General features: G+C 34.8%; 1 protein-coding gene, 1 long non-coding RNA gene and 9 other non-coding genes across 30 annotated transcripts in view; all 11 read left to right on the top strand.

Moving 5' to 3' along the window:
* Positions 1–13731, top strand: part of osbpl9 (oxysterol binding protein-like 9) — a 59209-nt gene extending 45478 nt beyond the window's left edge. For 9 of the 16 annotated variants that reach the window (XM_087263906.1, XM_087263910.2, XM_087263908.2 and 6 more), the window contains 11 exons: positions 443–561; positions 661–746; positions 3458–3635; positions 3773–3857; positions 5727–5837; positions 5926–5989; positions 6063–6203; positions 7174–7252; positions 7334–7425; positions 9552–9687; positions 12276–13731. In XM_087263906.1, coding sequence (XP_087120032.1) covers positions 443–561; positions 661–746; positions 3458–3635; positions 3773–3857; positions 5727–5837; positions 5926–5989; positions 6063–6203; positions 7174–7252; positions 7334–7425; positions 9552–9687; positions 12276–12335 — 1151 coding nt within the window. In that variant the 3' untranslated portion in view covers positions 12336–13731. 16 annotated transcript variants of the gene reach the window in all.
* A 2004-nt stretch (positions 13732–15735) lies between these two features.
* gas5 (growth arrest specific 5) lies at positions 15736–19357 on the top strand. 5 transcript variants are annotated; one of them, XR_015497752.1, is made up of 14 exons: positions 15736–15769; positions 16225–16265; positions 16501–16534; positions 16860–16890; positions 17089–17117; positions 17312–17364; positions 17588–17632; positions 17923–17953; positions 18136–18188; positions 18364–18398; positions 18569–18617; positions 18794–18831; positions 19006–19092; positions 19264–19357. It is a non-coding gene; the product is annotated as a growth arrest specific 5 (long non-coding RNA). The 5 variants fall into 5 exon arrangements; XR_015497753.1 differs by lacking the exon at positions 18569–18617 and adding an exon at positions 18554–18568; XR_015497751.1 differs by having other exon boundaries at positions 18554–18617.
* On the top strand, positions 16080–16160 carry LOC137496402 (small nucleolar RNA SNORD74). Its single transcript, XR_015498674.1, has one exon. It is a non-coding gene; the product is annotated as a small nucleolar RNA SNORD74 (small nucleolar RNA).
* Positions 16308–16381, top strand: LOC137496408 (small nucleolar RNA SNORD75). Its single transcript, XR_015498680.1, has one exon. It is a non-coding gene; the product is annotated as a small nucleolar RNA SNORD75 (small nucleolar RNA).
* LOC137496407 (small nucleolar RNA SNORD75) lies at positions 16571–16641 on the top strand. The gene has a single exon (XR_015498679.1). It is a non-coding gene; the product is annotated as a small nucleolar RNA SNORD75 (small nucleolar RNA).
* On the top strand, positions 17169–17251 carry LOC137496398 (small nucleolar RNA SNORD79). Its single transcript, XR_015498670.1, has one exon. It is a non-coding gene; the product is annotated as a small nucleolar RNA SNORD79 (small nucleolar RNA).
* On the top strand, positions 17439–17520 carry LOC137496399 (small nucleolar RNA SNORD79). Its single transcript, XR_015498673.1, has one exon. It is a non-coding gene; the product is annotated as a small nucleolar RNA SNORD79 (small nucleolar RNA).
* On the top strand, positions 17775–17859 carry LOC137496403 (small nucleolar RNA snR60/Z15/Z230/Z193/J17). Its single transcript, XR_015498675.1, has one exon. It is a non-coding gene; the product is annotated as a small nucleolar RNA snR60/Z15/Z230/Z193/J17 (small nucleolar RNA).
* LOC137496404 (small nucleolar RNA snR60/Z15/Z230/Z193/J17) lies at positions 17989–18073 on the top strand. The gene has a single exon (XR_015498676.1). It is a non-coding gene; the product is annotated as a small nucleolar RNA snR60/Z15/Z230/Z193/J17 (small nucleolar RNA).
* On the top strand, positions 18867–18938 carry LOC137496400 (small nucleolar RNA SNORD47). Its single transcript, XR_015498681.1, has one exon. It is a non-coding gene; the product is annotated as a small nucleolar RNA SNORD47 (small nucleolar RNA).
* On the top strand, positions 19126–19196 carry LOC137496401 (small nucleolar RNA SNORD47). Its single transcript, XR_015498682.1, has one exon. It is a non-coding gene; the product is annotated as a small nucleolar RNA SNORD47 (small nucleolar RNA).
* Positions 19358–19775: the final 418 nt, after the last annotated feature.

The following is a 19775-nucleotide window of genomic DNA, read 5'->3' as shown; positions in this document are numbered from 1 at the left end:
CAACAGGGTATTCGCAGGGCCTTAAAGTCTTAAAATCAATGAAGTATTGTGTTGTAAGTCTTAAATCACTTTAAACAGTTCTGATTTTTTTATGTCCATGTAAAGCTACAGTACCAAACAATCCATCTCAATAAAAGTTTTACCAAAAGTTTTGTTACACTGTTTACCAATATAATTAAACTACTGTATCTTTCTTACAATAACTTATGTTTTCAGCGTTGTTGTTTTTTATGTTCTAACTGTGCCATTAGAAAAAAATCCTTAGTGTTTAGCCTTGTGTAAATCTGAAAGTTAATGTATAGTGGTCTTAAAAAGTCTTAAATTTGACTTAATAAAAGCTATAGAAACCCTGGTTAAATGTTTTTTATTCCCTTTTAATTATGTGTTCACGCTTCATGTTCACTGTTCGCTGAGTTCATTTTTGGCCATGTGTTTTTCTCAGATCAGTTTGACAGTCATGATGAGAAAGATGATGACGGTGAGGGTGAATCTGTGGAAGAGCATAAAAGTGTCATCATGCATCTGCTGTCTCAAGTGCGCCTGGGCATGGATCTCACCAAGGTAAACACAAACCACCTTCTCTCTTTTTTTTCATCTATCTCCACTTTTCTTTTTTTTCCCTAAAATTTCTTCTTTGCAATCCATCTCTGTCACCCTTAGGTAGTCTTGCCAACATTTATCTTGGAGCGGAGGTCGTTGCTGGAAATGTATGCAGATTTCTTTGCACACCCGGATTTGTTTGTAAGGTAATGCTTGTCTTCAGATCTCACAGCTGCTCTGCCATATGGACTTGATTCTTATGTCTGATTACGGCAGTGCTGTTATCACTGATGAATGTAGCAGTGCTACTAAGCTGAACACATTCTTGAGTAGCTTGAAAAGTAGCTGTTCATCTAATGGAGTGCTTTTTTCTAACAAGTAGCAGTGAAGCGTGACAGAATATTGCATTGATTTTTATTAAGCTGTCCGGCCAGATTTACTAGCAAAGAATATAATCAAACATGCTCTGCTCAAAGCAAACTGGAACCCAATTCTAAGAATTATGCATAAAGTAACTAACTTTAAACATAGAATGTAGATTTAGTAAACAGCCACATTATATACAAAAGTATATGAAACATCCCCCAAGTTCATTTGCTCAGATAGTCATGTCTTTTTTTTAAATGGGGGGGTCCAGAGTGTATTTTTAAGGCTTGGTTGTGCTTATAAGATGCTAAGCAATTTATAAGCGATTTATAAGAAATTGATTATTTTAAAAAATTACGTTATTTTTTTCATGTATCTTACTTTGATTATATGCAGCTACTCAGCTAAAATAAAAACGACTGACATATTTCCTGGTTCCTCTGAAAGGCCTGCCCTCAAGAGGCTCTGATTGGCTAGCTAACATAATGTGCTATGACTTGCCGATTGGCTCTACATCACCAGAAAAAGTGCCATGCCTCTAATAGCATGCGCTTTGCCGTTGTGTAAATACTGTCAATCAGATTAGCTGTTAGCCGTATCAGTTTGAGTCTGAATCAGACAGAAAGTAAAGAGGATACAACTGAACCGCATGCCTCTAAAATAAAAAATCTGTCAAGTGTCTTTTATATATGTTTGGAATATAAGCATGTGAAAGTAATATAAAACTGTCACATATCTTTAAAAGTTTGTTATTTGGGATGTAGAACGCAGGAAAAGTGTCTGCATAGAGACACTGCAGTGCTGCTGAAGATTGTGATTGTGTACAGCGGTTTGATGGATAAAAATGCATTTGTAGCTAAATTGTTAATGGTGCCAAACTGCATTTCCCTTTGTTTACATGTGTGTTTACAGCTCTGCTACAACATACCATAAAAAACTATTCATGTAATAGATCAATTTTACCAAATAAAATTACTTGCAGGTTGTGGCTCACAATCCACAGTTCTTTTATTATGGTTGGAGCTGCTCCTTCTTTGTGGAGTTTTAGCCGAATCCAGCACTGAACTGGGAGAGATTCTGGAAGCTGTCCTTTGTCAAATGCTAGTTATATCTTTTATATATAACTCTGGAATATAATTCAAATGAAATTGTAAGCTCTCTTGTCTTTGTGTAATGTCCTTTGGAAGCCCAAAAACAGAAACAGAACAAGCTCTGTGGAAATAGCAACGTTTGGACGGCATTTTAGCTCTCTCTGCTATAACATAACAGTGCCTCTGGCCATGCCCTATTGCTACACAGGCTGTATGCACGTAACCTGAAGCATTTAAGATCTCACTAACCTGGATACATTTTTGTTGACCCCAAACTTCGCTCGCTGTAAGCTTTGCTAAGCTAACTCTGTAAATGCCCTACAGTCTCTCTTTGCATTGAACTTACATTCAGAGATGTTATGTTCACACAGCTACATTACACATCAACTAAAGTTAAAAATATGATATCATAGAGGACCACCACTTTAATACAAGTTACAGCGTTTTGAAAATCCTTTTAGCAATAGTTATTCAGTAAATTCCATTTAAAACATTTTAGTATTTTTTTTATTATATTAATATTTTGTTGATTTTTTTTTTTTCAAATTTAAAATAAAAAAGTTGTCATTTAGAACATTTTATTTGTATTAATTATTAATAGTATAAAATATTTTTCTTTTTCATTTCTAGACAACAAAATATAAATTTTTCAATTATAAAAATCTTTATTAAGTGGATTTACTCAGATTTTTTTAATTAGACCAAATCAAAACATTTGTTATTTTGACTAATTGCAATTTTCTATAAAACAAATAACTGTTCTCATCTAAATAATAATATGTTGTTTTATTTTAAATTAGTAAGAAATGTATTTAAAGTCAAAGTTATCTTTATTGCCAATTTAACCACATGTATAGGACATACAGAGAATCGAAACTGCGTTACTCTGACCCAAGGTGCCTGACAGATAATATTAATACAAAAAGTACAATTTTTAAAAAGAAATTACAATAAATACAATTACACATAGGCCTATAATCTATAAATATAAGTAAAAATAAACATTTTTAAACAATACAATTACACTCATGGGCAAGAAGTGCAAACCAGAGTTGTGCAGATGCAAAACAGTAAATAGTTTAAAAAGTACAAAATAAAGTAAAACAGTATTAAGTGTAAAAGGTACAGTATAATGCAAAACAGTAATATGTTTTGTTGTTTCTTTCTCTTTTGTTATTGAAGCTGATTACTTTTAGTAAAGGGAAGTTTTGCTACTTCTAATTATAAACAGTTCATCAATAGCTTCCCCTGTACTGCTAGTTTTATTTCACAGCTTATAAATATTTTTGATCTACTTATCTTTTTTCCACTCTAATTATGATCAACTAATTTTCTTGCTTCTCATTCCTTTATTTGTACATGTTTCTTAAATGAAGTGCTGCACGTCTCCCTCATAAATGCTAATACATGCGCACTAATCCTGTGATTGATTACTCATTGATTACTGGCATGTTTTGCAGCATTGCAGAGCAGCAGGATCCAAGGGACCGCATGGTGCAGGTGGTGAAGTGGTACCTGTCGGCCTTTCACGCTGGTCGGAAAGGATCTGTGGCCAAAAAGCCCTACAACCCCATTCTGGGCGAGGTGTTTTTCTGTCACTGGGACCTGCCCTCCGAAACAGAGGATCCTGCTGCTTCTGTGAGTGTGTTTGATGTTTGCAAAGCCAGTGTTTGCTTTGTCTTCTGTAACAGAGTTTATTTGTCTCCGCTCCCTGTGTTGTAATTTATCTTTTTCTTTTATTATTTTTTTCCCTTGCTAACACCGTGTCAACTTAGGAGTGTGTGTCAGACGGGCCAGTACCATGGAGTAGCAAAAACAGTGTGTCGTTTGTGGCAGAGCAGGTTTCTCACCACCCTCCTAGTAAGTGCTCAACTAACTGACTTTACCTGTGAGAACAATATTAATCTTGACTAACTTAAATTTAATGTATAAGTATTTAAATGTATAAGTATTAAACTCATTTAAAATATATAGTAAAAATACAACGATAATTATTTAATTTAATTTATCAAATTATTCGCTCATTTAAAATTAAACAGTGAAAAAAATGTATTATAACAGAAAGAATGATAACAGTTTATTTAGTAAATATTTTTGAGGCCATTTACAAGACGTAGTAAAAATAAAATCTTGCCGTTGTTTGTTTAATTTATCAAAATATATATGTTATTAATCTCTTTTTATAATGACTAGTGCCAGTGATGTAACGATTCAGCTTGAGAAATGCGATTCAAAATTGTGATGATTCAAATCGATAGAAATGTTGACTGAATCGTGATACATGTTTTGAACAGAGGGGGTGCTGTGTTTACAGGCGCAAACTTGCTTTACCTGCAAGAGGTGGGGCGGCAGAGTAAAATGTCAGCGATAAAGTATGCCAGATAAAACACAAACTGTGCGCAAATACTGCTTACCTACACTAACAGAAGAACAAATATGATGCACATAAACCATCAGCACAGTGAAAAAACTACTGTTACAAACATCTATCCACAAAAAAAAAAACTATTAATAAGCCAAACCACGCGGACCGGACGATTTGCAGCTCCGCTTGCTCCATTGAGTGCTACGGAAATCAAAGTTCTGTTACAGAATCAGGTATAAGATAAGTTTTACCATCTCCTTTTCAGATTAGTTTATGCATATTTTAATAATTTGCTTATTGTTATTGAATATTTAAAAATGTACAAGATGATCTCTTCGTATTTGTATAACATTGATACTTAAGACTAATTCATTATACAAGTATTATTAATTATTCACCTTCATAATCAAGTTCAACCCCTGTCTCTGTCCTACTATACAATTAGTCATTTTATAATCAGTTGTTATGGCGCCGTAGTGATGCAGTAGGTAGTGCTGACGCCTCACAGCAAGAAGGTCACAGGTTTGAGCCTTGGCTGGATCTGTTGGCATTTCTGTGTGGAGTTTCTCCAGGTGCTCCGGTTTCCCCCACAGTCCAAAGACATGCGGTACAGGTGAATTGGGTTGGCTAAATTGTACGTAGTGTATGAGTGTGTATGGATGTTTTCCCAGAGATGGGTTGCGGCTGGAAGGGCATCCGCTGCGTAAAACAAGTGCTGGATAAGTTGGCGGTTCATTCCGCTTTGGTGACCCTGGATTAATAACGAGACTAAGCCGAAAAGAAAAAGAATGAATGAATGATCAGTTTTTATGCCAGTGGCCTGGATCAGAGAGCCTATTGACCACCTCTGTACTACTGCTCTCTGGTTTATGAAAGGCTTTCCTCTTCGCACCAGCCATCTCATTCCACAATGAAAAAGGTTTTTTTTATCAGCAGGAGACATTGTAAATGTGCAAAGAACTCGGCTTATCCTGGAAAACAGAGATATGCTGATAATTCTTTTATAATAGTGTTAAATCTCAGCACAGTCACAGTTTTAGTTTGTTTATATTTATGAGTCGTTAGTTTGTATTTTTATTATTTGTTTAAAAAAACAACAATTTAGTCATGGCAGAAAATATATTATTTAGCAAAAAATGTGCAGCATTTAAGAAAAAAATTTAAGGGCTCTTGTTCACCTTAAATTTGTTTTAAATTATTTTGTTAAAAAGAAATTGTGACTAAATCATGTGATTCGTATCGTGAGTCGTATCGAATTGTGAGTTAGGTGAATCTTTACATCCCCAGGTGCCTTTCATTGGATTTTATCATTTGCTATACTTTTTTTATTTGCAGCATTTTCTAATATATTTGTGCTTCTGCAGTATCTGCGTTTTACGCCGAATGTTTCAGCAAAAAAATCCAGTTCAACGCCCACATCTGGACGAAATCGAAGTTCCTGGGAATGTCTATTGGAGTCCATAATATTGGTCAAGGTAGTCAAACAAATTATTTACAGTACAAATGGTCATTAATACACAATAGTGCTACTAGTGCTTAATCATCCACTCTTGTCTACCATAGGTTGCGTGTCTTGTCTTGAATATGATGAGCATTATATTCTTAATTTTCCCAATGGCTACGGGAGGTAAGGGTCGCTTTATCACAATAATATTCTGTATTTGAGATTTTGTGTCACTCATCTCGCTGTCCTTCCAAAGGTCAATCCTCACCGTCCCGTGGGTTGAGTTGGGTGGAGAGTGCAATATTTCCTGTTCCAAATCTGGCTACAGTGCCAATATAGTTTTCCACACCAAACCCTTCTATGGAGGAAAGAAGCACAGGATAACAGCTGAAATATTGTAAGTCAGAATGATACTTATTAAAAATACTCATAACATTAACAGATCATTAATCAATTTCCACACATGGGATGAATATAATAATTTAATAACACTTCAAAACAATGGCCTATTATTTAATGTTAGTTAATGTATTCACTAACTTGAACAAACAGTTAGTAATACATTAATTATGCTATTTATTTGTCTTTGTTAACGTTAGTTAGTGTTATTTAAGTTAAATAGTGTTAGTTCAGATTAACTCATGGTGCATTAATGTTACCTAGCACAACTTTGGGTGTTAATAATGCATTAGTTAATGTTGAACTATGGTTAACAAATGCTTTACAAGATTATTGATACTTAATGTTAGTAAATACATTAACTAACATTTACTTACGGACCCTTATTCTAAAGTATTACCCACATTTTGAAATATCTCGTATCTTAATAACCAAATGTTTTCCTTTATTGTGATTTAAACATGCTGATATTCATTATTACAATATATTGTGATGAGCATGGATGATCAAGTTTTCATCCATGAGGTAGGTGACAGTGCTAACCACTGAGTCACCGTGTCGCCTCATGCAGTGAATTATTATTTGTTATTTAAAGTTTTAGTATCCATTTAACAATATTCAGATATTATATTATATTACATTACATTACATTACATTATATTATATTATATTATATTATATTATATTATATTTATTATATTATATTATATTATATTATATTATATTTATTATATTATATTTATTATATTTTTTATATTATATTAGATTAGATTATAATATTCAGACAACTGAAGCGTTTATCATTCTTAGTTGATGTTAATTTTTGCAATTATTCGCAATTGCATAATTGCAATTATTTTCAATTATGCTTCTACAATTATTACTATTTATGATCATGAATTCAAGCAAAGAAATCTACATTTTGTGCAAAAGCATTAAGAAATTTGTAATAATATTGTCCTTTTTAGTGCTCCCAATGATAAGAAGTCATACTGCTCTATAGAGGGAGAGTGGAACGGTGTGATGTATTCAAAATTGGCAACCGGGGTAAGTTTTATACATATATAAAAAAAGAATAAACGCATTTAAGAATAAAACTGAAATAAACGGTCTGTTTTGTCCTCTTAGGAAAATGCAGTATTCATTGACACAAAGAAATTGGGCCTTATTAAGAAGAAGGTGCGGAAATTGGAAGACCAATTGGAATATGAATCGAGATGGTGTGTAGGTCTTTTTGTGACTATTTTGTAATTGTTGTCTGCTTTATTGAACCTCTGAAAAAGGATTTGCCACAACTGTCAAACATCTCCAAAGACTGTTTTCCTCTCAAGCTGCAGTGCGGATTCAGATGCTTTATATATATATATATATATATATATATATATATATATATATATATATATATATATATATATATATATATATATATATATATATATATCTATCTTAGGCTTGAGTTCGTGGCAAGTCGAGGGAAACCAGCCTTAAAAACCAATTTGAATTTTGGGTAGTTAGGAATGAACTTTAATCCCTCAGGTTCCTAAATCTAATTTGGATTACTAAATGAGCTGTGTTATTTTCACACTCTATCCTGGAGAGTTTGTAAAGTGATTTGGAAAGTCCAGATGGTCTATTTACATACAAATTTTAACCACAGAAGTTTTTTTTTTATTAAAAGTTATGCACAATTACAAAATAACTTGTAATGGGCTGTTGAAATATTCAGATTTTGTATTTCAAGACAACAGTGAGTTTTTTTTTTTCTTAAACTGCTTCTATGTAGGGACTAGTTAGCACATTTATACCGCTGATCTTGATAATCAATGCTGATTTTGTGACTGTATGTGATTTTTTTTTTTTGGTTGATCTGCTTACGTCATATTTTAAAAAGGACTCGTATCCAATTGTCTGCATTAACCAGGAAAAAAAAGATTGGGCGCTGACTGACAGATGATAATGAAAGCAATCTTTTCTCATTTAAGAATCTGATTAACTCTGTTCTGAAATGAAAGCATGAGAGTTGACAGGCCCGGATTGGCTAATCGGGAGGACCGGGAGAATTCCCGGTGGGCCGGTTCGTTTTTTGGCCGCGAGGGCCGGTGTCCCTAGCTCCAGAATCTGTTGCTCTCAGCAGTCACACTTTTTAAATTAATTTATTTACTTACTTGACTACAGTCTTCTTATTCATTATTTTACCGCAGCTCTGCTCTTTTTATATATAACCAGCCTACAGGTTAATGATGATATTAGTTAGATGAGTCAGTCCTTCATAAACAACTGTTGTGGTCCAGTGGTTAGCACGTAAGATTACGACGCCGCCGACCCGGGCTTGATTCTTATCTGAGTATGTTTTTTTTTTTTTTTTAATTATAGTTTTATTGTTAAGACATATAATACTGTTAGGGTTTTTGAACATTTAAAGTTCTAAAGCAGCTGTTTTCTCAAAAAAAAAAAAAAAAAAGACGTGATAGTGTAATTAGATACTGAATTGGAAATGACCTTATTTTAATATAGTCAGTCGTGAACTGAGGTGGGCCGATCTAAGGCTTGAAACTCCAGGGCTGAAAAAGAGTCCCACTCCGGCCCTGAGAGTTGACGTCATTCGCTATGGTTTTTATTTATACGAGACTTGCATTAGCAGTTGAAAATCCAATCTACCGGCTTACACTGCAGACACAAAGGCACGGATCTGATTCATATCAGATACATTTCTACATATGAACAAGGCCTAAATCTGATTTAAGTAAATAGGAATCCATGTGATTTTGCAGCTTACACATAATGGGCCATACCTAATGTGTGCCACTGCCACATGACAGAAAAAATCAGTATTGATGTCACTGTGCTGTTTATCTGACGCAGCCAAGGTGGAGATTGAAGCACACTCTGACAGGCATGTGGGCAGGGAGAACTAGCATTAAAGGCACAGGCAACAAGAACAGCTACATGTTGTTGAGAGCAGAAACTTTCAATATTCTTAAAGCTATAATAAAAAAGATCTGAGGGGTGTTTTGAGCTGAAACTTAACAGACACATTCTGAAGATACAAAAGACTTCTCTTAAATCTTGAAAAGGGGTTAAAAAGTTGCCCTTTTAAGGAGATAAATTGCTTGCTTATCTTGCTTTAAATGAGAAATCAAAACACAAGCATTTTCAGAGGTGGACTTACCAAATCTACAGTGTTTTATTGGCAGCTCTGTTTGGTTTGCTGATCTTGAAAAGGCTTTGTTATTTTTGTGGCATGTCCCCTGGGGAGCTGCTGAAGTGATGTGTTTTGTTTTCTGCTTGGGTTGGTCTGCGAGGTGATCTAATGCACACTGCTCTTATTTCTCTGTCTGCCTGTCAGTTTGTGGAAGGACGTGACGATGAACCTGAAACTGAAGGACATCGACGCAGCGACGGAGGCCAAACACAGGCTGGAGGAGAAACAGAGGGCAGAGGCCAGAGAAAGAAAGGAGAAGGAGATGCAGTGGGAGACCAGAGTGAGTCTGTTTGTGGTCGTTACATTGAAATATGGTTCTGAGAAATGCTGCTTAGTTTTCTCCTAGTGCTTGTAAGCAGCAGCATGTCCAGAAGTTGAGGATTATGCATTATAATATGGATCAATGTTAATTTAGCCCAGCAGCACCTGACAGTTTTTCAATCTCATTTTTTATTACATGTAGTTCAGCACATCCACCAATTCATGGATGTGGTCCCATATTGGTTCTTGAAAACTAAGAGAATTAGGCTCTTAAAATAGTTATTAAAGGAGCAGAATAGTTTTGAGGATGTTGGCTTTAGTATAATTCAGTATAAAAGCTTTCAAATTGCACATTTATGTTGTGTTATATTGTTACTATAAAAACAGCATCATTTTATTATAAAATCATATAAACATTGTAGGTAATGTGTTTACTAACATGAGCTAAGAATGAATATTCTTGTACAACAATTCATTATAGTTCAACATTTTCATCATTAAAATATGAAGTTTGAACCAAAAGTAACAACAGATGTCTAAATTTTCATTAATGATACCGGAGATGAATAAATACTGTAATAAATGTACTGTCCATTGTTTTTTTTGCCTTAGTAAATAACACATTAACTAATGAAACTTTCATTAATGTACATTATTCATATTAAAAATGTATTAAAGTGTATTTATATAATTAAATGTGATTTTAAAAAAATTATATTTAATCTATAATATTTTTACCCATTTATTTTATCACATTTGGATTCAAAATAATTGGTCGGCGCCAATAGCCTAGTGGTTAAGTGCGCCGACACATAGCACCATAGTTCGTTTCCCCAGTTCTATTCCTGGCTCGAGGTCTTATGCCGATCCTTCCCCTCTCTCTGCTCCCAATACTTTTCTGTCTGTCGTTCACTGTCCTATCACATTAAGGGTGAAAACCCATTAAAAAATAAATACATACATTTTAAAAAGTACTTTATATCAATTATTTTGAAAGTAATTATTATATACAGAATACTATAAAGTGCATAAATATTATATAAATAAATTATGAAATGTATTCATTGTATTTTGAACTCCTAATATAACCTTCATAATAGAACACAGTCAGATTAATTTGTCAGGTAGACAGTGGACGTATAAAATAAGTGGACTTGCATACATGAAAATATGTAGTTGTGTTTATGTTTAGAAAGGAGCACACTCATTAGCTATGTTTCCATTCTCCTGTGAATTAAATGTTTGTGCAAAACTGGAATATCACATAAAACATTTGAGAATAATGCAGCATGAGTCAAAGAGAACAAAATCATCTGTTTACTTTTGGGTAAACTTGTGCCAAATATCCTAAACATTTTCAGCCGTAGGAGAAACCACTGTTGACCTTTTTTATATATACTACTAATATACTGGCACCTCAGAAGACGAGGATTAAATCCAATGAACACACAGTGGCTTTTAGAGGCATAATGCCTCATTCATACTAGCAGCGACTTTGTAGCTGCCTGTCGATCTAGGTAGCGGTCTGCTGCAAATGCCGGTCTGTGTAGGTTTATACAGCACGGAGAATACAACCAGCCTCTGAGCAAGCTGAGAGAGAATCACGTAAGCTCTACTGGTGCTCCTATTGGCTGTCCCTCAAGGAAGCTGCTCTTCATTTGCATAAAGATGCAGGATTCTCTACCTGGTCCCCAACGGTCGCTGTCGGAGGTCACCAGAAATTGCGCACTCTCCATTAAAATGAACGCTCGCCTTGTCGCTTTGCCACTGCGAGTCACTCATTGTGTGAATGAGGTTTAAGACACTCTTTGTGAGTCATTATATCGAACCATATTGGTTGAGGGATTTCAAAAAGGCCAAAGTAACATTTCAGATGCATTTCGGCTGGTTTGCCCATTAAGATTTTATCATCACATGATCTTTTAAAATAAAATCACATCGCTTTTTTGATGCACATACTAGAATTTTTCCCAAATGTTTCTATCATAGTTTATGCAAATGTTTTTATTGAATATAAAGTTTGTCCTTCTCAGTTTTTCAAAATGTATGCAAATCTTGGAGTTTAAATTAAGCATTTTTATGCGATACTCTAAAAATTGCTGGATGGAAACATAGCTAATAGGATCTTGACATAGAAAATAGAGCTGAACAATATATATTGTTTCAGCATCGATATCGCAAAGTGTGTGTCCACTATAAAAAATGTTGAGTTGCGGTTATAGTTGATCAGCTGGAGTCATTGGAAAGAATACCAATAATAGAGTGAAACTTTATCACTGTTCATTTAACGTTTATTTTTGATCTGTCATATTTATGTGCGCTTGTAATTTATTATATTGTATGCAAATGCACTGCACAGAAAAAGACTTGATCATCCTAGTTGATCTAAATGTATTTAATTCTGTCTAAATAGAGCTGTTCAAATCGGCTGGTGAAATTATAATCATTTTATTCGCGATGTCTAATTTTTTTTTATATTTTGCAGCCCTAATAGAAATGTGAACTGAAACGGTTTCTCAAATACACTAACATTATTTAAAGCGTCTTTGTTTACACCATCTTTGTTCGGATCTTTAAATTGTTGTGACTTTATCTGTTTCCCTGCAGCTCTTTCATGAGGACGGCGAATGCTGGGTTTACGACAAGCCTCTCCTGAAGCGACACTGAGCCCCTTTCCAAAAGCAGAGTCTACAAACAGAACTCTCTCTCGCTCTCTCTTGTCTCTCGCAAAACACTTTTCTTATTCAGCCTTGGAATGACTGACGAATGAACTCTTACAGCTTTGCATTTTTGAAGTTTGAACGAATGAAGACAAGAAAACACGAACTTATCAATCTATACAAAACAAATGAAAAAAAAAGACTCTCCCTGCTCGCTATATTCAACACCTCCACCTCTTCACACCACCCCTTGAGGAAGAAAAACACCACAAAACACAATGAAGACGAGACCTGAAACCCTTTAGCATCCAACAAGCGATCCCAGCGGACGTCTATTTCCCGAGGGGTTGAGGTGTTTTTATCGAACAAAACTGAAAACTACAGCGTTCTGTATCTCAGGGAAGCAGCGGACTGAGGATTGAAGGCTGTATCCTAATGTTCGAAAAGCCTTAATGGTGGAACCACAAAGTAAACACAAGGAGAACTTGGTTCACATACTGCTAGCTACAGCTATTTATATATATATATAAATATATATATAGAAGATATGATATATTCTTGTTTTCATTTTCTTTCTTTAGGGCAATAGTAAATACATACTTGACGGCAACCATTCCCTTTATGTTCCTCTCCACCACCATCATCATCATCATCATCAGCCTTTATGCAGGTTTATGCTACAAAAAGCCACAATTTGGCATTGACATTATGGGGTTGAAATTTGAGACAATTTTGCCTTGGTTATAATCCATTCCAGTTTTTTTTGTGTGTGTTTTTGGGAATGATTTGATATGCTCTAGAGCCTCGGGAAGGCTGTTTTTTTTATATATACATATATAGAATGCTGCTTGAATGTCCACATAATTTATCAACTTAGTCTAAAGTTGGACTCTCCGGTAGGAAATAATTGTAATGTTGCACAATGAAACGATCCAACAGATTTGTGCTTATACATTTGAGGTTAAGCAACATTATATCACAAATCGCCCCCCTTACAAATCTCTTGTTTCTGTGAAATGTTACGTTTTAATCTGAATAAATATACGTTTCATATAGTGATGTATCTCAGAGATTTGATTCTGTTCTGTTATAGTAAAACACATCAAGATGTCTTTACTTGGTGTGGTGTTTTCCAGAAGCCAAATCGAGTTGTAAGCCTTTTTTTTTCCCTGAGATGCAAATAGAGGAAAACATTGCTACTGTTATATCTTACACTTGCTCTTCATATTCTGTAGTAAATCTGAGGCCTTGCCATATGCAGTTAAGTTCACTTTCGCCTAGTATTGCTTTCAGGAAGCAACCCTCCATCCGTCAATAAAGAAAAAAAATTGTTGCGTGACAACAATTGATTGTACCAGATTTCCATGTATCAAAATGTAATATTAAATCTCAGTGAGACCAAATTGTGTGAGAAGGTTGAATGCATTCCTTGAGTTCTTAAATCACAATGAGTTAAAGCTGTAACTTTCTAATATACATTTTTATTTCGTTTTTTTTTTACATAAATTAAATTCACAAAAATGATTTTGTGTGATATTAAATGAGCACAACATGGTGTCTAATGTTTAAAATATCAACATTTGAGTGAATTGTTTAGCATCCGTCAGCATAATTGTTATATTTCTGTAAATATAAAACTTCAAATTTATTCTGATTTGTGCTGAAAGTAACTGAAATACATTTTATAATACTTTAAATCAGAGCTCACCAAACATGTTCCTGGAGGGCCGGTGTCCTGCAGATTTTAGCTCCAACTCTTAATCAAACACACCTGAACAAGCTAATCAAGGTCTTACTAGGTATTCTTGAAATACAAAGGCAGGTGTGTTGAGGCATGTTGGAGCTAAACCCTGCAGGGACATCGGCCCTCCAGGACCGAGATTGGTGACCCCTGCTTTAAATGATAAAACCTTTTTGTAAAAAAAACTTAGTACACGTAAAAAATGCTGGGTTCCACACAATTCCTTCAAGCTGTCCTAACACAAATAGATTAATTTCTTTGTTTTTGCAAATTTAAGTGGATTGAACTTAAACTTTTAAGTTGTGCCAAAAAGGCTCCAGAATTGTTGATTCAGCTCATTTTAAATAGATAGTTTGAACAAACAGCAAAAACATTTTTGAGTCAATTATTATTATTATTATTATTATTAACAACACTGCTGCTTTGTGATCCTCAAGGCCCTTTTAACATATATTAAAATGATTATAAATTCATCTGACAACTTTTTTACTATTTAAACAATGTACTGTATTACATTTTAGTAGATGTGCGCGTGCGTACTGTAAAGCGGTGTTGTCGCGCGCCTACCGAAGGGGGAAGGGGGGTGACGCAGGGGAACTGTTGATTATTTTGGAAGGGCACTTTCTATCCAAGACTAAAAAGGGCATGTGCACTGCACAGGTTGAGCCCTATGTGTGCACGTGCCTGATGGAGAGAATTTAGCCACAACACCAGAGTCACACCCCTACTCGTTAGGAGAAGTGCCATGGGATTTTTAATGACCTCAGAGAGTCAGAACCTCTGTTTACAATCTCATCCGAAAGATGGCACTCACTGTCAGCATAGTGTCCCCTTCACTATACTGGGGCATTAGGACCACAGATTGAGCACCTCCTGCTGCCCTCACTAACACCACTTCCAACTACAACCCAGTTTTCTAATGTGGTCTCCCATTCAGGTACTGACCAGGCTCAGCCCTGCTAGATTCAGAGTGAGTAACCGATCTTGGGCTACAGGGTGACTATAAGTGAACTATACAGGGTCACCTGAACTGGACTGACTGAATTATATTCATATCTATTAAAAATAAACAACGAAATGTAAAAGCTCTAATACTGCTGAAACTTGAAACACTGAATTGTTTATAGGAAACAATAGGCTTATTTGTTCTGGACAAACATAAGGGACGAAAATCACTCTCAGTGAACAACATCACTATAAGCATTTTAATCATTTCTAAATAAAAGTATTGGCTTGAAATTACTCTTCGTAAACGCATAGATTAGTAAAGTGCATATATATATATATATATATATATCATTATTTGTTAATTAAAAAGGTTATATGAAAAGGAATTGATCATAGAGATTTTTATTTTCATCAGAATTCATTAAATGGCTCCCCAATGTCCTCATTTAACTGGTATTACTAATAAGAGTTGTGTGTACCTAACTAATGTATTAACCACTGCTACACCTACTACAGTAATAGAACTGTTGAAACGAATAAGTATTAACATTGCTTTTACCGTTTATCTGCATTCAAGTAACATGTCAGTAAGCATTACAAGCAATGATTACAAGCCTTACAACGCCACCGCGTGTCCACCTACCATATAAGCAGTGGAATTTCCCAGAAACCTTTGCGCTGGAGAAGTATAAAAGGCAAAGCGATTCCCTCATTCGGTCTCATTCTTCCGCGGTGATCCTCTGAGTAGCCAGGTATTAATAACTATTTAACTTATTTTATTGTAGTGTTTGAGGCTTTAATGTCGTATTAAACAGTATTTCCATTATGTAATATTGGTTTATACTTAAAGCCGATGTTGTTTTGCAATAAGTTATTCATATTCATTCAAAATGTCTTCCACGTGCTACAGGCCTCGGGGGCACGCTAAAATACAACTTTATGCAAGTTTTTCTTAGAAATTGTAACCTGTTTTGACCTTAAATCATTAACTAAAGCTGTTGACAAACACGTATTTGTATTCCATTTAATAATCGCGTGGTTTGACTGCTGCTTAAGGCCTCGTGTTTACTTGTATGATGAAGAATATGTTGGTAGGGACATCTGAGAAAATCTGATGAATGCCAACATTTCTGACATGTAGCAATTAAAATATGCTGACTCCTGTTTGTTCATGCAGAACATTAAAGATTTTTCTTTTTTTTTCCAGGTCGAGTCTTTCAATTATCTTAGGCTAATGTGGAACAGCAGGTAAGCAAGTGTTAACTTTAAGTCGCTACTATATTCGTTGATTGCCTTTGATGAATTAAAAATGTATAAGAGTAGTGGACAGAAGTGATTTCTGAGAACATTTTTAATCTGAGGCATTGTGAAACTACCAAATGGATCTATCATTAAAAGTTGCAGTTTTTACCTCCTTGCATATGAGTAATGAGGTAATAATTTGCAGTTACATTAAGTTAATAAATATATTTCTTTTCTACAGATCCTGAGTCTCAAGTGTTAAAAATAAACACCAGGTATACAAGTTTTATTATTTGTTTTTATATCTTCTTTGCCTATGATGAATAAAAATGTATAAGAGTAGTGGACAGGAGTGATTTCTGATAATTTTTACTCTGAGGCATTGAGTAATTTACCCAAATTCTGCTTCCTTTTTGAGTTTTCTATTGAACAAAGATTTACTGAATGTTCGATTTCATCAATGTTTTTCCTTCAACGTTCTTTTAGATTCTTGTTCATGTGAATAAACTTTCACTTTAATGATTAATTTGGGTTGACTCCACCTCTTTTAAAGATTTACCATGTCTTTGCAGCATTGTAATGCAAGTTTTTGCTTTTCAGGACTCTGCTGTTGGTCTGAATCATCTCCAAGGTATCTTGATTTGAGTGCTTTTGCTTTAGTTATCTTGTATAGTGCATATGATGACCCTATTTGCTACTCTTGATTTCATGCTGATGAAATTGCAACCACCAAAATACCTTGTCTGAAGCACCATAAACCAATCTTTTTTTTTTTTTTTTTTTTTTTTTTTGTCCATTTTGATATTTACAAGTTCTCTTTTCTTTGCAGGGTCATGTGCTCTGCAGTTCAACTTGAAGGTGAGTTTTTAAAAGTTCTGACTACAGAGTGGCATTTTTCTTGGTGTTATTGACTGTTTATGATGATTGTTAAATGAAACAATGGGAATCTCTCTGAATTAGACTGAAAGAGACATCTTTATGCTGAAACAGTGCTTTATTAAGACGCCTTTGTTAGATTTTTGTCCTGTACTAATGGTTTTTCACTTCTATAGGTTGCCTAAAAAGGTGGATCAAGCTGTATGGAGATGGCGTCAGTTGACTTGAGGTGGGTGTTTATGAGCATCTCCAATTAGTCTCTGCAGATGGGCATCAACTCAATTGTTCTGGCTTATTGCCTATTGCTGTTCATGATGACTGTTTTATAACATTGGGAATCTCTCTGAATAAGACTGAAAGACCTCATTAATAAACTGAAACAGTACAGTTTAAAATACTTAGGTTTTCTTTTCTTCGTTGTGTGGTATTAATTAATTTTATTTTTTATATAGGTTCCCCAAGAAGATTGAAAATGTATGAAGACTCCAGCTGATATGGTAAACAAATTGTTGTCTTTAAGTGAGAAGTTAACTTTTAATTGTGTAGTATCTCAATGTTTTAGTAAAATTGTAATGCAATGGTGCCCTTTTTTCCAAACTTGACTTTTATAACCTAAATTCTATAACGCCACCCCTAATTGTGATGCAAATGATGACTGCATAGTTCAGCAGAATTTCCATGTAGAACACAGAGCAATGTCTTTCGCTCCTAGCTGATGCATCACCACAGTCCTATTTCAATAATGCTCCACTCATTGCCCATGCTCACTTGTTGTTTCTCATTGCAGCAAGATGTCTGCATGTGGCCAATCGTTTCAGGTGAGTCTTAGTCTGCCATATAACCATCCTAAAATGTGATGCAGATGATGACTGCATAGTTCAGCAGAAACTCCATGTAGAACACAGAGCAATGTCTTTCGCTCCTAGCTGATGCATCACCATGCAAAAATTGGTCTATATTTGAAGCTTATTTGCTCTAATGTCTAGTTTTTGTGTTGCAGATTTTCTGACTTAAAATGGAGATGAATGACCCGTCATTAAAGTAGTCTTCATGGTGAGTGCACATTTAAAGTGTTGTAACCGAAGCAAAAGTGGTCTCAAGCTGATGAGTGTGAATCAGGTCTCTGATCTCATTGAGGACATGGAAGCATTTCTGATTTAAGACTGATTAGAAGTGAGCTTTACCACCTCAAGCTAGGTAGATTTTAATGGGTTGAATCTTGTTTTAGGACTCCCATCCAGTATCTTCATGACTGCCATCCTTGTAAGTATTGCTCTTTGTAGTGGAGTCCTTCAGATCTTGACTAGTGTGATGAATCTGATGTCCACTGACTTAAGCCATGGAGGATGGATATTAGCTCTGTCTGATCTGGTCCCGTCTAAATTCTGAGCCTCATTGTGAATGTTTTGTTCTAACAGGTGTCTTGTTGACAGGTACAGTGGCCAGCTCTCCATAGTGCAATATGAAGAATGTTACTTGGAGGTTTGTTCACACCTTTTTATTCTGTTTTCTTTAAGTTTTGGGTTTTGTGATGCTCTACAAATGTCTGACCTGAATGCACAGTGTGGATTTATCTTTGACTGAAACTCAAGCCCTGGACTGGGCTCAATGGTTGACTTTGACCAACTTGCCAATTTTTTTTTTTCTCTTTTCTTAAGGTGTCCAAAGGGCTTCAGCCTCTGCAGTTTTGAAAAGGGTATGGTTTTCCCATGTTTGTGTTCAGTGTCTTGTAACCTGTGATGAAATGATTCTGCCAAATGAATCCTAATGATTATACCCCAACCGTTCCATATTTCTGAGGTTAACTTGAACTTTTACTTGAAACCCTTAAAGTTTACATGTTGCTAAATTTATTTGTCTTTCCTTGCAGGATGAAGTTGAGTTCATCTGGTTGACTTTTTGGGTGAAGTTTCAGTTGCCCCTCCCTTTGTTCAAAGGGCCTCATCCTCTGTAAAAGGTGCGACTTTGCCATGTGATTAGTCTGTCTTGTAACCTGTGACGACATGATTCTGCCAAATGAATCTAATGATTATACCCCAACCGTTCCATATTTCTGAGGTTAACTTAGACTTACTTAAAACCTTGAAGTTTTATACATTGTTGTAAATCTCTCCCTTTTTCCTTGCAGAATGAAGTTGTGTGCATCTGCTTGACTGAGGATTTTTTTCAATGGAAATGTGTTTTTTTTTTTTATGACTTTAATAAATTGCTATTAATCTGAAGTTGGTGTGTGAGTTAATCTGCATTAAGTGTGGTATCTTTCAATGTATTGCACGGATAGTTGCAAGTATGATTTAAATAGTTAATGTAAACTCTTGAGTGGATTTTATTTTTTATTTTTTTCTCAAGACCATAAACCACACACACACACTGTTCCCTCAAGACCATAAACCTTTTATATATATATATATATATATATTAGAGTGTGTGTATATATAAATTCTCTTTTCCCTCACCGTAAACCTATATGTTATATATATATATATATATATATATTTTTTCTTGGCCATAAACTTTTTATATATTTTTTTTTTTCCTTGACCATAAATAGAAATTTTTTATTTGTGTGTGTTTATGGTCTTGAGGGTGAAAATTTATATAAATGTGTGTGTGTATATATGTATTAAAATAAAAATTTCC

The sequence above is a fragment of the Danio rerio genome, chromosome 8 (genome assembly GCF_052040795.2).
Source record: "Danio rerio strain M-AB ecotype USA chromosome 8, GRCz13ab, whole genome shotgun sequence".
NCBI lineage: Eukaryota > Metazoa > Chordata > Actinopteri > Cypriniformes > Danionidae > Danio > Danio rerio.
Note: the sequence above shows the minus strand (reverse complement) of the source record. Positions and strands in the feature narration are given on the sequence as shown.